General features: G+C 54.6%; 1 protein-coding gene across 1 annotated transcript in view; it reads right to left on the bottom strand.

The window, feature by feature from the left end:
- Positions 1 to 9: 9 nt before the first annotated feature.
- RASA3 (RAS p21 protein activator 3) overlaps positions 10 to 16,100 on the bottom strand; it is a 120,819-nt gene continuing 104,728 nt past the window's right edge. The window contains exons 17-24 of the mRNA XM_080660933.1: positions 15,091 to 15,168; positions 14,038 to 14,111; positions 13,090 to 13,196; positions 12,396 to 12,478; positions 8,773 to 8,981; positions 7,557 to 7,660; positions 4,444 to 4,627; positions 10 to 3,105 (exon numbers count right to left, since the gene is read on the bottom strand). Of these exons, the coding sequence (XP_080517059.1) occupies positions 3,030 to 3,105; positions 4,444 to 4,627; positions 7,557 to 7,660; positions 8,773 to 8,981; positions 12,396 to 12,478; positions 13,090 to 13,196; positions 14,038 to 14,111; positions 15,091 to 15,168 (915 nt within the window). The 3' untranslated portion in view covers positions 10 to 3,029. The remainder of the gene's footprint in view (positions 3,106 to 4,443; positions 4,628 to 7,556; positions 7,661 to 8,772; positions 8,982 to 12,395; positions 12,479 to 13,089; positions 13,197 to 14,037; positions 14,112 to 15,090; positions 15,169 to 16,100) is intronic.

Below are 16,100 nucleotides of genomic sequence, written 5' to 3'. Positions count from 1 at the left end.
TTATTTTTAAGTGTATTTTTTATTGATTTCACAGAGGAAGGGAGAGGGGAGAGAGATAGAAGAAACATCAATGATGAGAGGGAATCATTGATCGGTTGTCTCTGGCACACACCACATTAGGGATCGAGCCCACAACCTGGGCATGTGCCCTGGCCAGGAATCAAACCATGACCTCCTGGTTTTTAGGGTGACACTCAATCACTGAGCCACGCCAGCCAGACTTTAAGACCCATCCTCCAAATACAGTCACAAGTCTGAGGCACTGGGCGTCAGGGCTTGGCTACTTGATTTTTGGGGGGACACAATGAGCCCGTAACAGAGCCTAACAGATCACTTCTGATACCTAACCGAGCACACGGTTTTTCTTCCTCCAATCATCCAAGGCCTTGAGGACAACCAGCCGATTGCACTTGGGGTGCCATAACTATTCAGAATGAGGCAGAAGTGGCTCCCTAATTTCACCCGCACTCTATCTCCTCAAACAAATTGCTTGTAGTATCTTAGCTCATGGGAGGCCTCGGTCACCAAGCCAAGCGACAATGCAGGGACAGACATGGTGCTCACCTACCCGCGACCTTCCTCAGCGGCACCTGACCTTGGAGGCCACCGATGGAAGTCACAGCAGTGGGCACTGAGGGACAGCTCGTGCCTTCAGGCAACAGGTTTTCTGGAGAAAGAACAGGTGAAAACAGAGCCAACTGTGACCTGCCACTGGGGTCCTGGGAGAGGGCCTTCTGTTCCCCTACCCCCCAGTGTTTCCCCTTTCATCCCTTCCACATCCTCCCATGGGGCAGAACTTAGCCCCCCTGCTCCCTCTGCTGGGCCTGGGCTTGTAGGGACTGGAATCACCCTGGCCCCTGGATACTCCCCTGTGGTCCTGCTGGATGCTCACGTCTGGGCTGACTGGTGTCCACGGTCTCTCACCTCATGGGCAGGCGCTCCCCGCTTGGCAACCCTGCAGCCCCCACCAGCTCTCAGCCGCCCCTGCCCAGAGCAGACAGGAGGGGAGCTGGAAAGAAGCAGCAACAGCATGGCCCTCCCCAAGTCCCTGCCCCCACTGTCACCCTAAGTCCTGTGGCTGCAGCACCCCCAGAAACAGCTGATTCTTCTCAGAACAGCTGACCCAGGCTGGAATTTAAAAAACAATTGAATGAAAACCAAATGGAGAAAAGAAAGGAATCAGGAAATGAGAATGTGCATTCTTCTCCCCAGAGGTGCGTGGCATCCTAGAAGCCCCTTCATGCATCTAGCTCCTCCCTCTCCCCCTCCAGGAGGGACACCACCTCTGCTCAGTGGCATGGGAGGCCTGGAGCCTCCTGCTCCTCCTCTCCCGGGAGGCGGGTTGGCTGGTCCTCGAGCTGGCAGCCACTGTGTTCTCAGACAGAAACACCTTCTCCATCCACACTGGAGGGTCCTAGCAGAACATCTTCTGACGGCCCTCAGAGTGCCAGCCCCACACCTTTCCAGAGCATCATGGCTTCCAGCTCATCCGAAGCCCCATAGTGGACCTCACCTGTGATCACAGGTGCATCATCCATTTCCCCACCTGCCCAGCTCCATCCCCCATCTCCCACGTGGGCAGTTACCCGTGGGCACTCCTGGGAAACCAAGCCAGTCCTCAGAAAGAATAAAAGGTCTGTTTTAATTGGAAGGTAAAATACTTCACAAATCATTAGTAACTTATAAACGGAAACATTCAGTTACAAATCCATGTTAAAAATCCCAGTTCGGTGCAGCCAAAGTTTGTTTTTTGCAAGATTTTTCTCCCCCTTTTTTGTGACAAGTTATGTTATCTGGCATCTAGATGGAGCTTGAAGGACAGAACTTGCAAACAGAACGGAGATGGCACAAGGGCACGTGGTCCTGTGTGTTTGAACAGTGCTTTCCAAAGCCACTGCCTGCCGCTGTGAGGACTGTCTGGGAAAAGTCAGCAAACAGCTCCCCTGGCGTTCCAACCCCACCCCCGCCAATGGAAAGCAGCCCCCACCGCTGCTTCTACCGGCTTCTCAGAAACACGGCGCAATACCACCCCCAGGGCCCAGGGGGCGCCTGCACAGCCGAGTGCCTCCCATTTCAAGTCCAGGATTTCTCCCCTTGCTTGGTTTCCTGTGGAGGACCTGTAACTAGCTCCCATTCCCCTCTTGGCCCTGCTGTGGCACCCTCCCCTTCAACGAGTCCAGGTTTGGATGATCCGAGTTATTTCATATCAAAGAGCTAATTAAAAACGTTAAGAAAATCAGTTTGAAAATAATGCACATTTCTATTTTTAAAATATTCCCCAAACTTCTACTTTTAAGCCCCACTGACAGCACAACAACACAACTGGTGCTTGAAGTGGGGCCTGGCGGACAGCAGCTCCGCCTCTCAGCAGCCCAGGGGAGTCTGCGGGCTGTGGGCTATCACAGCAGACAGCAGAGAGGGACTCTGACCTCCAGGAGAGAAGTCTGGAGCCCCTCCCCCCAGGACCTCTCTGCAGAAGAACCCTGTATCCCCAAAATATCAAGAGCATCCTCAAATTGGGATCTCCGTGCAGTTCTGCACATCCTGACCACAAAACTGACCCTCCAGCCAGGGACATCACCAACATCAAAAGCTGAAACCAGGAGCCGCCTGCAGCGGCGCTGGGACAGCAGGCTCATAGGAAAAGAATAATGCTTGAACCTCCTGCTGCGCGGCTGCTCGGCTGCTTGGAGGCAGGCTCCTGGCAGGCACCGAAGAGGCCAGCGAGGCAGCAGTGCACAGGAGACGGAAGCGCTCCTGCAGGGCGCAAGGCATCCTGCACCCGGTCCAGAAAGGCCAGCTCAGGGCACCTGCCCAGCAGCGTGAATAAAGTGCATAGCAACCACGGGAACAGCCCAGGAGAGTCTCAGGAGTTCCGTGAGCCTGACGCTTGTCATCTACGCGAGCAAGAAATGTGGATCCCTTTGCTTCCTCACTCTGCCTTCTTGTCGGTCTCCCTTCTTCGCAAAGACTGTGGGGTTCCTGGTGCAGCTCACAGCGCCCTCCTGGGGCAGGACGTCCTCCAGGCTTTAAATGGAATGGGTGGAGACCTCTGACTGCTGCCTGATGTAGCTTTGAAAACTCTTATCTCCGATGGGGTGTTCCCTGCAAAGGGGAGATGGGGAGAGGAGAACATGAGGCACAGCCCTCAATTGCCCGTGATTTTAAGAGTCTCTTTTCTAGCCCTAGCCGGTTTGGCTCAGTGGATAGAGCGTCGGCCTGCAGACCGAAGGGTCTTGGGTTCGATTCCAGTCAAGGGCAGGTACCTCGGTTGCAGGCTCCTCCCCATCCTGGGCCCTGGTCGGGGCACATGCAGGAGGCAACCAATTGATGTGTTTCTCTCACTCCCCTATTTCTTTCTGTCTTTCCCTCTCTCTTCCAACTCTCTCTAAAAATCAATGGAAAAATATTCTCGGGTGAGGATTAAAAAAAATAAGAGACTTTCTTTCTATCTACATATGTGATGTGTATTCTTTGTAATTAATATGAAAAATATAGACAAGCAAAAGAAGAAAGACTTAGCCCAAAGCCGCCTGTGGAGGCACCCACTGTGACCCGTCACAGTGTGTACGTCTCATGCGCACACATGACCGTGTGCATAAAGCGTGTGCCATGCACCCACACGTGTGTGGGAACCCTGCGCTCCACAGGGGCATGGTGCTGTCTGCTGAATGCCTGGCCCCAGGGTCGCAGGCGCTCGGTCCTGAGCTGCCCGAGCACTTGCACAGCTGCTGCCACAGGAAGTAGAATGCGCTCCAGGCTGTTTTAAACCTCTGCTTAACCACGCGTAATCAAGGACAACATTTTTAGAAGGTCCACGCAGCTCTCTCGACAGAGGGGTATAAAGGGAATCTGGGATATGCTTTGAATGTCTGTGGAGCCAGGATGGCTCCTCTGGGAGCAAAGAAGAATCAGCCACCCTGGGAGGTGCTCCTGGTGCCGGGCTCTTGTGAGCAACTCAAAGGAGGCTCGCCCCTTGCAGAGCCCTTCACTCCCCTTCCCAGAGCAAACCCTCCCCTGCCAGGAAAGGAGGGAGGAAGGGAGGGAGGAAGGGAAGTAGGAAAGGAGGGAGGAGATAGGGGGGGCTGGAGGAAGAGAGAGAGGGACAAGACAAAGATGGGGGCTAGTCCACCAGAGCTGGCCTCAAGAGAGAGGGGGAAAGGGCTGGTTTGCTGGCCCAGGAAAGCCTAATTTTGAAAGTGAATGAGTTGGGAAGGCAGGAGGGGAGAAGGGAGAGAGCGCCGCTCCCAGGACACTACCCAGAGGGCCCGGAGAGTGAGGTGAGCCCTGCTCTGAGGGAGCTGGGGAGCCTGCACAGTCCCCACTGCACACCAGTGGCTCTGGGCAGGCAGCACCCTCCTCCCCGCGGGAGCTCCCTGCAGTCTCTCCCCCAGGCCCCACACCCTTGCCGGGACTTCCCATGTGCCCGGGCGCCATACTCACTGGCTCCCATACTTGGTCTTCTTGAACTTGTCCCTTTTGTACTGGGCGTGCTCCTGCTCCAGGGCCCCGACCCTGGCGATGACCTGCTTCAGTGTCTTGTAGGTCTCCTGGGGGTCATCGATGATGAAGGTCAAGTACTCCTCTTGCTCTGGGCCGTCATACACAGATCTGCTCCCACAGGCCTCTGCACCGTTGGGGACAGGGCGGAGGTCAGTGCTTGGGGAAGCACCCTGGACTCCTCAGGTAAAGGCTGACCATTCACAGGCAAATGCCCCAGAAAAAGCAGCTGTTCCTACCAGCCTGGCCAATGCTGAGTGCTGGGGAACCCTGCAGGGCCAGAAAGCCAGGGCCTGGAAACCAAGGCATCTGAGGGTCCAATGCCCCCATGCCAGGGCCCTAGCCCCTCTCTGACAGCCCTGACCCTGGGTGACCTGCGTCCATCCATGCCCCACCGGCTCATCAAGCCAGGAACAGCAGACGTCTGTCTGCTCCTGGACACTGGACCAGGCTAGCTGGAGGGCCTGTGGGATCGGACATGATCAGGCTGGGGAGATGAGCTCAAGGACGTCCCCTCTCGGCCAGTCTGTGTGGGCAGTTTCCTCAGACCTCCATCACCCCCACCTGCTCAGCAGGTAGCTTTCTCCTTGGACATCTCACTTCCGCTGAAGACCCTGCTGTATTCAGCCTTCAGTGATCCACAGGAGGCATCCAGATACCTGAACTGGAGCAGCCCCACTCCTGTCCCCTAGCACCTGGTCCCGGCCCCTCCCATCTGTCCGACAGCTATGCTGGGCCCCGCGCTCCAGGGCCACAGAGAGACCAGGTGGGACAACGTGTGCTTTGCAGGGTGCCTGGCCTGGCAAGCCAGCATCAGGAGGGCCCCTCGCCTCAGTGTACTCTGTCCATTATCACAGAAAGCTATGGGATCCAGACAGTGAAGTCTGCTTCTGCTCAGGGGAAACTTCTAGATTCTAATAGAAAAATCACAAGTCTGCGCAAAGGAAAATGGAAAAGATGTAAAATTTCAAAGAAAAAAGGGGGTGTGACATGAGAAAGATAAGGGGCTCTAGACGTGAGGGACAACAGAGTAGAGAAGAGGAGCCCCGGGCGCCCGAGCTCGAGTGTGAGCTCAGCCTCTTCCTCGTAAGTGAAGCGCAGGTCAGGTCTGCAGCCACCCTGCCCACGTGTCCTCCCCCCACCCCCAGCCACTGCTTGTAACTGCGTGGCTTTGGACAAGTTACTTAAGTGCCAGAGCCTCAGTTAACCAGTGCCCCCGAGTCTCCTGAGCCCGGGGCAGTAGGAGTGTGAGCTGTGGTGACTGCTGTCCTAAGCACAGAGGGAGGGATAGGTGCAAAGGACCGTCACTGCCACATGGACAGGTCAAGAGAGCTAAGACCTGAATAAGCAAACGTCTGTGAAGCTTGTTAAAGAAGCAGAAACAAAAGGTAGTCCTCATTGCCAGGACAGGTGTCTGCGGAGGAGAGTGACCAAAGGTCAGCAGAACGGGCGATGGGGACGGGGAGAAGGACACAGACACCCGAGCCCCAGCCCTCTGCAGTTCCGGGTGCTGTGCTCACTGCTTCGCGGAGTTTGTTCCACTCAGTCCTCAAATTAAGCCAATGGGCTGGTGGTGCTGCTGCCCCATTTTGCAGGAGAGGAAGTCAGGGCTTGCCCGTTGAACGACTTGCCTGGTGAGTGACTTGCCCCGTGTGTCTCATAGCAGATGCCAAAGTTGGCTCTGAACCGAGGCCTCTAAGTCCTGGGAGAACTCCCTCCCGGGCACCACAGAGCGTGGTCTGTGTGGGGAGTGCTGGGAAGAACCTGGGAGAGGCCCAGGCCTGAGGACATCCAGCACTAAGGGGAGTTGAGGGGGTTTAACTGCCGAGACCACAAAGAAAGAGGAGCTGTAGCCACACACCTATTGAGACATCCATCTTATATAAAAACTGCTGTTTAAAATTTTAACCCTGCTAGTTGGCTTCTGTAAATGCTTGCTTGCTTAAATAATAAGGAAAATAAGACTACTCCCACTTCAGAGAGGCCATTAAACTTTCCCCGGACAAAATTATCAGTGCTGGCACCAGGCCAAGCCTTTGGTTGAGGTCTCAAGGCCCCAGCACATAGGGGCTCTTTAAGAACTTGCAAAAGGGACCGGAAACACCCCATATTTGGGAGACAAAGAAGGTAAAAACATATAAATAGGGAAAATTCCTCCATGTTGGGACCCAGAATATGAGAGACATTTTCCTCTGGACCCGCGCATAATAAAGGTAACTCCATCTCTCTAAGTATTGCTTGGTTCTTCTCCGGTTTTCTGTAACACTATCAGATGCAAAATTCTTGAATGGATTAGTAAATAGATTATGAGCTAAGCTCAGGAAGGAGAAAATAAAACCAACATCAACTAAACAGATCATGATAAGCACACTACTTCCTCTTTAAGAGGGTTTATAAAACCAAGACTTAGGGAAATGCCTAGAGTGTGTGCATGTTGGTTTTAGCAAAGCAACTGACACACTTTCACAAAGTAGCCGGGAACGAGACACAGCGCCCGACGACGGGACAGGTGCAGACCATCCACGGTCCCAGGCACTAACCTGTCTCCCAAACAGATGCCTAACCTGCAAAAGGTACCAACGACAGCACCACACGTAGACCAGAGAGGCTCAGAGGGGTTCACAGGCACACCTGGGAGAGATTGTGGGTCCGGCTCCAGACCACCACCATAAAGTGAATATTGCAATAAAGTCACGCTAATTTCTTGGTTTCCCAGTGCATACAAAGGTCGTTTCACTACACTGTGGTCTACTGCGTGCGCAATAGCGTATGTCTGGAAAAACCAATGTACAAACCTTAATTAAAATTATTTTATGACTAAAATATGCTAACTGTCATGTGTGTCTTCAGCAAGCGGTGATCTTTCTGCTGGTGGAGGGCCTTCCCTGATGTTGATGAAAACACAGTCCCTGGGAATCATAATATAGTGAAGCACAACAAGACGAGGTCTGCCTGCACTTCCCCGAGTCACTCTGCAGAACATTCCACGTGTCGCCTGGGCCAGGCGTCCCCCAAGCTGCTGCGATCAGTGTGAGAGGCTGACCCCCCGTCCTCACCTTGCATCTTCTCCAGTTTGCTCATGTACAAGTTGAACAGGGAGTAGATGCGCTCCGTCTCTCGGTCCCCGTCGATGTCCAGCTGGATGTTTGCTGGGAGGCCGCTGCTCGAACACAGTGAGAACGGAAAACACAATGCTGTTAATCATGGTATTGACTTTTTAAAAGACCACTGAAAACGACAGAGTGATCCAACACTGAACTTATCCCCGATGGGCATTTGTGTGTGGTTTGTGAAATAATTCACCAGCACTGAGCAGTGACCATCTGCCAGGATAGCAAGCAAACAAGGCAGACTTCTTTTGCTGTGAAATGACCCAGAATAAAAATATGCACTTGGGCCGTATGCCGTGAAGGGTCGGTTGGCTGCCCCAGGTAGGGACAAGTGAGGCCCTCTCCTTCCCGAGGCTCCAGTGGGCTCCTGCTCCTGCCTGCGGGTACAGCAGCGGCCCCTCCCAGACACAGCACCCAGCCTCTCTGGGGAGACAGGGAGAGGGCTGGGGCACAGACTCGTGGACAGCAGGGACTTATCCCTTATTCTGAGCCTTAGCTTCTTTGCCTGTGAAGTTGCATTTCCTGTTTCCGCCTCTGGGAGCTTTGGGGGGATTCACCACATCCACAACCACAACCAACAGCAGTTGTCACTTTTCTCACAAGTCACATGGGGCACAGGGACTAGCCACGTGTAAGTCACCAGGCCTCCCTCCAGGATGGCAGAGAGGAGCCTCTCATGACCATCAGGGGGCCCAGCTAACGAAGGGGCTGGAAACGAGGGGCTGTCTCGGTTCCCAAAGGTGGGGAGTGTTGACTGGAGAAATCGAAGGGGGTGCATCAGGAGGGCAAAACACTTGCAGAGTCTTAGAAGAAACAGGCAGAAAAGCCTGCCCCTGGGGGTCTTCTCCCTGCCTGGAGCCCCCTCCTCATTGCCACCCGCTCTGCAAGGATGGCACGCACCCCCGGCAGGGGCAGGAGAGCCCAGGCAGGCCCGAAGCTCCTGCCAGTCTACACAGTCTGCAAGGGCTCCCTCGGTGGAGGCTCTGGATGACTAGAGAGCAGCCTTGGAGGCTCAGCCTGCGGGTGTGCAGTTGGCTGAGTGGGTGGGGCTGCATCTTAGCCCCAGCTTGACCCCTTGATGAAACTTCCCTGTAGGGTGCATAACCCGGGTAACTGTGCTGGGCTACCCCGGGCGGCTGGGCCTGGAAACCCGCAGACCTACCCGGTGCACGGGGAGCAGCCGGGGGCCGTGTCCGAGGAGGCCCTGCAGCACAGCCAGTGGCCGTTGAGGTAGGCGGAGGGGTGGTAGACGGTGAGGCGCTTCTGGTTGCACTGGCTCACTTTGGTGAGGATGTCGATCCAGGCCTTTGCCTCCACGCAGTTGTTGGCCTGGATGTATAGCGCCCGCTCTGGCTGGATGACCTGGAACATCTGGGGAGACGGAGAGTGGGCTCGGGGGCCGCCCAGCAAGGACCAGGGGGTCATTATCGTCGATGCCCACAAGCCCAGGGGCTGCAGTGAGAGGATCTGAAACCGACCCAGAGGCAGACAAGTCCAGTGGCTGCAGTGGGTGCAAAGGGCTTTCTGCTGCCCTTGAACTTGAAAACAGAGCTGAAGCTGCCGCCCTGGGGGAGGCAGGCGCAGCAGGAGCCACGGTGAGCCTGGCCAAGGCACTTCCTTCCTGGGGCGTCGGGGTCTCCATTCGAAAGGCGGGAGTAGCACCACCTGCCTCGTCCATGGGGCCTCCTAAAGCTGACTGGGGCCTTTACACAGAAGGACTGGTTTCTTAGGTCCTCTTACTTGGTAAGCTGGGGTGGGATTCCCTGCAAGGCACAGCAGAGCTCATGCTGCCCACCCTCCCTCCTCATCCCAGCTCTGCCTCCATCCGAAAGGCCTCTCGCTCCCCCACTGGCCACCCTGGGGACTCCTCTTCCTCATTCAGGCAGGTGCTGCCTCCTCCCTGAGGCTTCTCAGAGCCTCCGCTCCTTTCCTATTTATTATTCACTCAACAAACTGTCCTCGGTCCTGGGGACACAGTGAGGGCAGAAGCGTCTGCCCTCGTGAGCTTCCAGCCAGCAGGATAAAATGAACACAAAGTGTGGGGGCTGAGTGAGGGCAGTCCAGCGGGAGGTTAGTGTAAATGCTCAGAATAAACACTCCTCCAGCGGAGAGCAGCACGGTTAGGAGTCAGTTAAACTGAGTGGGAAAGACAGGGATGGACAGTGTCCCGGGGGCAGGGACAGCAGGTGCACAGGTCCTGGGGCAGCAGGGACAATAGGTGCAAGGTCCTGAACATCAGGCAGGGCCGGGTGCTCCCGCAGGAGCAGACCAGCTGCACAGAAGGGCGTTACGGGGGAGGTGAGCAGGCCGAGCCCTGGGAGGCTCTCACACAGGACTTGTCAGAGGGTGTGAGGGAAGGCCAGGAGTCAGGATGCCACAGAAGGGGGGACAGTGGCCTTTCCCAAGGGCTGGTGGTGAGCACCGGGAGGAGGAAGGAACAGGAGTCGGTGGATCTGGGAAAGGGAGCTGTGAGTCCACGTTCCTGAGTGAATAGTCGGGGCTCATTGCCAGAGACCAAGTCCCCCGTCCTGCCCGGCACACATGCACCACTGCCCAGGCCTCAGATGTGCGCATCTGTGTATGGCTCCAGTCCCCAGTGGAAGGACGGCCACTAGAAGGAGGCATTTTGTCCTGATTGTCCTCACAGACTGGCCCCTGCAACAGGGCTCGGAACACAGCAAACCTTCAAAAACATCTCTCAAATGGAACAGGACGTGAGCCTAGTAGTCAGCACCCTGGGAAGCTGGCTGTGAGGAAGGCAACAGGAAAAAGCAGGCTGATGAATAAATAATGCTAAAATTAGGGAATTATTCTAAACCTAAATTCAGGGCCTGACGAACGAAACAGCTCCCAGCTGCTTCCAGGACGTTTCCAAACCCGTGTCCTTTGTGGATGTCTGGGAATGCCTCTGGCTGAGGGCGGTGTTCCCAGCCCCCATCTTGGAGAGGGCGAGGCACAGACAGGGAGCTGCCTGCAAAGGAGGCGGGCCTTCTAGCTCCCAGAGCAGGTGCAATAGCGTGAACATCCCGCAGGTCCAGAGAAAAACCCATGTCTGCCATGGGGCCATCTGCTCGCCAATGAGTGGCCCTAAATAGTCCTGGGGAAGCACCAGGAATAGGGCAGGCCCTGACCGGAGTGGTTCAGTTGGTTGGAGCATTGTCACGAACACCGAGAGGTCACGGGTTCGATTCCCAGTCGGCGTACATACCCAGGTTTCAGGTTCGATCCCTGGTTGGGGTGCATCTGGGAGGCAACCGATCTATGTTTCTCTCTCACATCAATGTTTCTCTCTCTCTCCCTCTCCCTTCTTCTCTCTCTAAAATCAGTAAAAACATATCCTCCGGTGAGGATTTAAAAAAATAAAATAAAGAAAACAGAGCAGAGTGAGCAGGAGCTGCTGTCTGAGCATCCAGAGTATGAGGGGTGTTACTACTAAGTCCTGGCCCAGGCAAAACAGACCCCATGTCCCCCACAGACCCAGTGTGGCCTTAGGCACCTACTGAATACCGGAGCGTTGAGCTCTGCCAATGAGCAAGGCAGGTAGACACAGGAGAGGGAGGAGGAGGGTCATCTCTCTGGCAGCTCGGGAGCAGGGCCTGGCCTGGGGTCCTGTGCGGTGTGCCGTGAGCCTGGCGTCTGTCGCAGAGCCGGCTGAGCGAGGAAATGCCGCTGGACGCAGAGGCAGCGAGCAATGGGCTGGGATGCTGTGCAAGCAGGCCCTCCTTCCAGGGCAATGGGACCCCAGCTCTTGAATAAAATGGGGCCCTGGGAGTCCTTACAGTCCCAGCTAATAAAAGCCAGCCTCCTTGGGGGAGAAGGAAGAGCTATGCACAGTAGAGAGCCAATGAGAAGTAGCAAGGGAATGACAGAGAGTCCTCGCGGAGGGGGAGGACTTGAGGAGAAACAGGACGCTGACAGCCCAGTGTGTCTCCCACAAGCCGGGCCTCCTGAGAGGATGCACCAGCGACCAGGGCCTCCAGGATTTCCGACAGAACCCATGCCCCGACCATGCCCAGTGACCACCTGACACACCCAAACCGAGGGATGTCCACAAAAACTGGTCTGCATGCTTCAAAAATGCCAAGGCCATGAAACAGGGGTAAGGACTGAGGGATGTTCCAGAGACGCCAGAGAAATAACGGACCCTGTGGCTCTGGACTGCGTGCCAGCCTGGGGGGAAAACAACAGCTATAAAGAACGTTACTGGGACAACTGGCAGAATTTAAATACGGACTGTGGATTAGTGGTGCTAGTGCATCAGCTTGGGCATCCTGGCTTGGCTACTGTATGAGATTATAGAAATGACCTTGTGTTTAGGAAATACACAGAAGTATTTACATGGTGCAGGAAAAAAATATGTACATCCTACATGGAGAGAGGAGGAGGGAGAATGAAGGAATATGCTCAGCAAATGGGACAAAACCAGTGACTCTGGGTTAGGGGACATGGGAAGTCTTTGTTCTAGTCTTACTTTTCTGCAAGTTCAAACTAGATCAAAATAAGACATTTCAAAGAAATTCCACACAGTCCCAGAGCCTGCCCCTGGCGTCCTTTAACAGAGGGTCCCTGGACCCCCGGGGACACCAGGGAGGCCATCGTCCTGCAGGTTCTCCTGCCCCCGCTGACAGGCAGGGCCAGCCAGGCTGCTGGGCTCCAAGGTCAGGCGCAAAGTCACAGTGCCTTGTAAACACCCAGGCAGGGCCCTGAGAGGAGAGGCAGGGGCGGCGGGTGTGAGTGGGAGAGGAGAGCGATGGCCAGAAGAGCGCCTGCAAAGGCTGCACTCACGTTCTTCATCTTGAAGGACTCCTCCTCCAGTTTCTCCACGGCCAGAATGTTCTCGATGGGAATGCTGTAGAGGGGCTGGTCTCCTGCGACGAGAGGGGTTAATGAGTGGCAGGCCCAGAGGTTGTGCTGGGTTAGGAGGGGTAGGTCTCCCCTCGTTAGGTGAGAAGGCTAAGAAACTGACAGGCCATAGGCACAGGGGGCCGAGGGGCAGTGGTCAGAGGAGGCCTGGAAATGGGTCTTCTGTGTCCACGGAACAACAGAGCCTCGTGCCCTCGCTCCCAGCAACACCCAGGACTGTCTCCAGGGGCCACGTTCCCACGTTTTTATGGGGAGAGATTACTTTCTCACCATTCCATGACCTAAATCAGAGCCATTTCAGATCCAGGAGAACACAGCCAAAGTGGGATAAGACCCGTGAAACCCTGACTCCTACACCTGGCGGCATGGTGCCCGCCTGCGCCACTCCCGCTCCCCACTGGGCCACCCCCATGGATGTCGCCCCTGTTTACAGAAACAGCCATTCCCGTGCCCCACCCCAGTTTACAGAAACTGCTCACCTTGGGGAACACACCTTCTCTGCTTTCAGTTTCACTCCAGAAAAGCAGATGGTAACCCCAACTGGGACTTAAACAAGGCCTGGTCCCTCAGAATAAAGGTATGTGAAAAGAAGGAAAAAGCGAATTTTTCTTGTTACCTTTGCTTTTCTGGTAGGTAAATTCATGATTTGTCAAGCGGAACCACCTTTTCTTAAAATTCTTCATCCCGAAGCGCTTTCGTCCTTGTGCCCTCTTAATCATGAACCTGTGGTGAACAGGACAGTGGGTGGGGGAACGTCCCTGGGCTCGGGGTCAGGTTCCACGTGGCCCTCCCCGTCCTACAGCCCAACGTCACGTCTGCAACATCAAAATAACTCGCCGCTTTTGTATCTGCGATACCCAATGCAGACTGGATTTTCAGTATCTTCTAAACTTATTTCCAAGTGATAGATTTAAAAAATCAAAAGGCCAATGTCTCTACTTTAGAGAAGTCTAGCCCCCCCTGCTGGTGTTAACTGTAAATTACAAGTTGGTGAGGGCTGTGGGCTCCTCAGCCCTCCAGCAAAGCAGTCACCCCTCCCCACCTCCCACATTGAAATACTGGCAAGAGCTTCCAGAGAGCAGGCCCTGGCAGCAGCCTCAGAGGCAGGAAGGTGTGCTCTGGGGAGCAAAGCCGTGGGGTGTGTGTGTTGGGGCAGGGGGGGAGGGGGCGGCTCCATAGGTGTGATGCTTTAGTCTCCCAACAGACGCTTCAGGAATGAGGGGCTTGGGAGGGGAAGGTAAGGCCTCGAACTCAGGTGTGCATGAGCCAACTGTGCATGCATCCCTGACTAGTCAGGGGTCATTCAGTCTCTCATTCCCCTTTCCTCCCAGGACGGGCATTTCTCCACTGCACATTCAGCAGAGAACAGGCACAGAGAAATGAAAGTAACTAACACCACGTTTAGACCTGCCCTGGGCTGGGGAGTTTAAAAGTGGTGGACAATGGCCCCAAAGGGTCTGTGCTGCCTCTGGCCTGGGAGACCCCCAGCCCCGAGGGCAGATTTGCCCCAGGGAGCGCCTGCCACCTGCATTTCTCCCGCCGGCCGTGGCTCCTCCAGCCTTACCCTTCCTTGAGCAGGATGGGCTGCTCCACACTCTTGGGGTCCCTTCTCCCAGAGGAGGAGATCAAATCTAAGAACTGAAATGGGAAAGAAACTGGATTATTAACAGGGGAAACGGCGTGTCTAAACACATTCATTCTTACGTATAAATGATGTCACGGATGCTTTGTGTCCCCTTCTGACACCAGGAGAGGGAGGAGAACCGGGCGGGGCGGGGGGGGGGGCAGGTGCCAGGGCAGTGGGCCCTTCTTGGAGAATTGTGGGCACACCGTGCTGGTCTCCACTGTGGCTAAGAAGCTTTCAGTCCCCACCTCGGCTTCCCACTGGCTCCTCCCGGGAAGGTCTCACTGGACTTCAGGTAACACCTGGAGGTCTACCTGCCTTTTAACAGGTGACCAGGGAATGCATCGCTCCTGGAGTTTGAAGCATTGCAGGCTCTCCTCCCTGACCATCTTCATCCCCTTGTGGTTTTGCTCGGGCTGGGGCTCCCTGATCAATTCAACTGTCCCATGGCCTGTCTAAAATCCTCCCATCAACTGGGCTCTTCCCTTCCTTCCCTTCTAGGTTATGGTTTTTTATGATTTCTGAGCAGTGAATATCTATAACTGCTTAGGATCTGGAAGAGTTTCCCCCAAGCATGCTATCCTTAACTCTGGGCCTGAGGTCCTGGGGCTCTGTGACTCGCAGGCACCAGGAGCAGGTGGCTGGGACCGGGCAGGGCACGGGAGTTTGTGGGCCAGAAGGAGGAGAGAGTCTATGAAGATATAATGCTCAGCCACTTAGAGATAGAATTTAGACGTAAAGATGACGAGAGCCCCCACACATCAGATTCCAAAGAAGAGTGGCGGGTATAGGAGTCGTTTACAGCAGCCCTATGGTGAGGATGGGCACATGATAGCGCGAATGGACCAAACCGTCTAAAACATTTCAAATGGCGAATGGTCGCTTTTGTGTTACTCAAATTTAAACTCCATTTTTTAAAAAAGCAACTCTGTTTCTTAGAAACAACATATAATCGGGGTGGGTAAGTCTATGTTAATTGATGTTGGTACTTACATTTTTTACAGCATCAGCATATTTCTGCTCATTGAAGAATTCGTAAAATGCAGCCATGTAGGATTCCTTAAAGCTGGCCTAAAATGAAGCAGGTCACTTAACAAAGGCCTACAGGTGTCCTGGCTCATGGCCCAACTCTGAAGACTCTAGAGCAGGTGTGGGCAAACTTTTTGACTCGAGGACCACAATGGGTTCTTAAACTGGACCAGAGGGCCGGAACAAAAGCATGGATGGAGTGTTTGTGTGAACTAATATAAATTCAAAGTAAAGGAGCAGAGGGGAGAGCAAGAGAACCCTCCGTTCTTTCGGCTCCGCGGGCCGGATAGAACAGCCAAACGGGCCGGATCCGGCCTGCGGGCCGTAGTTTGCCCACGGCTGCTCTAGAGGCATAGACTGCAGCAAGCCTGTTATGGTAACTAAACGGAGAGAAGATGCTAGGACCATTCATTGGGGTGGTGGGGGAGGGGAGGTAGGTGCTACCCTAGAAGTTTAGCCCAGGTACTTAAATCAGACCTTAAGTCACAGAAGCATGCTAAAACGTTCCGAAGAGACTAATTCCACTTAAGTGGCGTTTTAGGAGTTAACTATATGACTCAACCCCCTTTGACAGGTGGTCACTAACATCTGGGTTCCAGGTCTATGAAGTGTACCCAGGCATGGTCGCTGGGATGGAGCCTCGCATGTGACAGAGGGGCAAGGACAGGAGTCAGGGCAAAGCGCAGTAACTCAGAAGGGGCCTGCAAACAGCCATTCCCGTGCCCCACCCCATTTAGCACTGCTTTCACAGGTAGGTCACTTTGCATTTTTTCTGGATGAGGTGGGTTTTTTGCAGACCCTGACCAGCAGGCGCCTGTTTATCTGAACTTCCAGCCAACAGAAACTGGGGCTGGTGATGGAGGGAAGCGATCAGTGCACCTTTTACTTTACTCTGATTCAGAGAGAGCTAAGCATTGGCCCCAAAGCTGCGCTGAGGAGACTCGGTCTCTGAACCCATACACAGCAGTGGGCCT

The sequence above is a fragment of the Plecotus auritus genome, assembly GCF_963455305.1.
Source record: "Plecotus auritus genome assembly, chromosome: 3".
Classification (NCBI taxonomy): domain Eukaryota; kingdom Metazoa; phylum Chordata; class Mammalia; order Chiroptera; family Vespertilionidae; genus Plecotus; species Plecotus auritus.
This window is presented reverse-complemented; position numbering and strand designations above follow the sequence as displayed.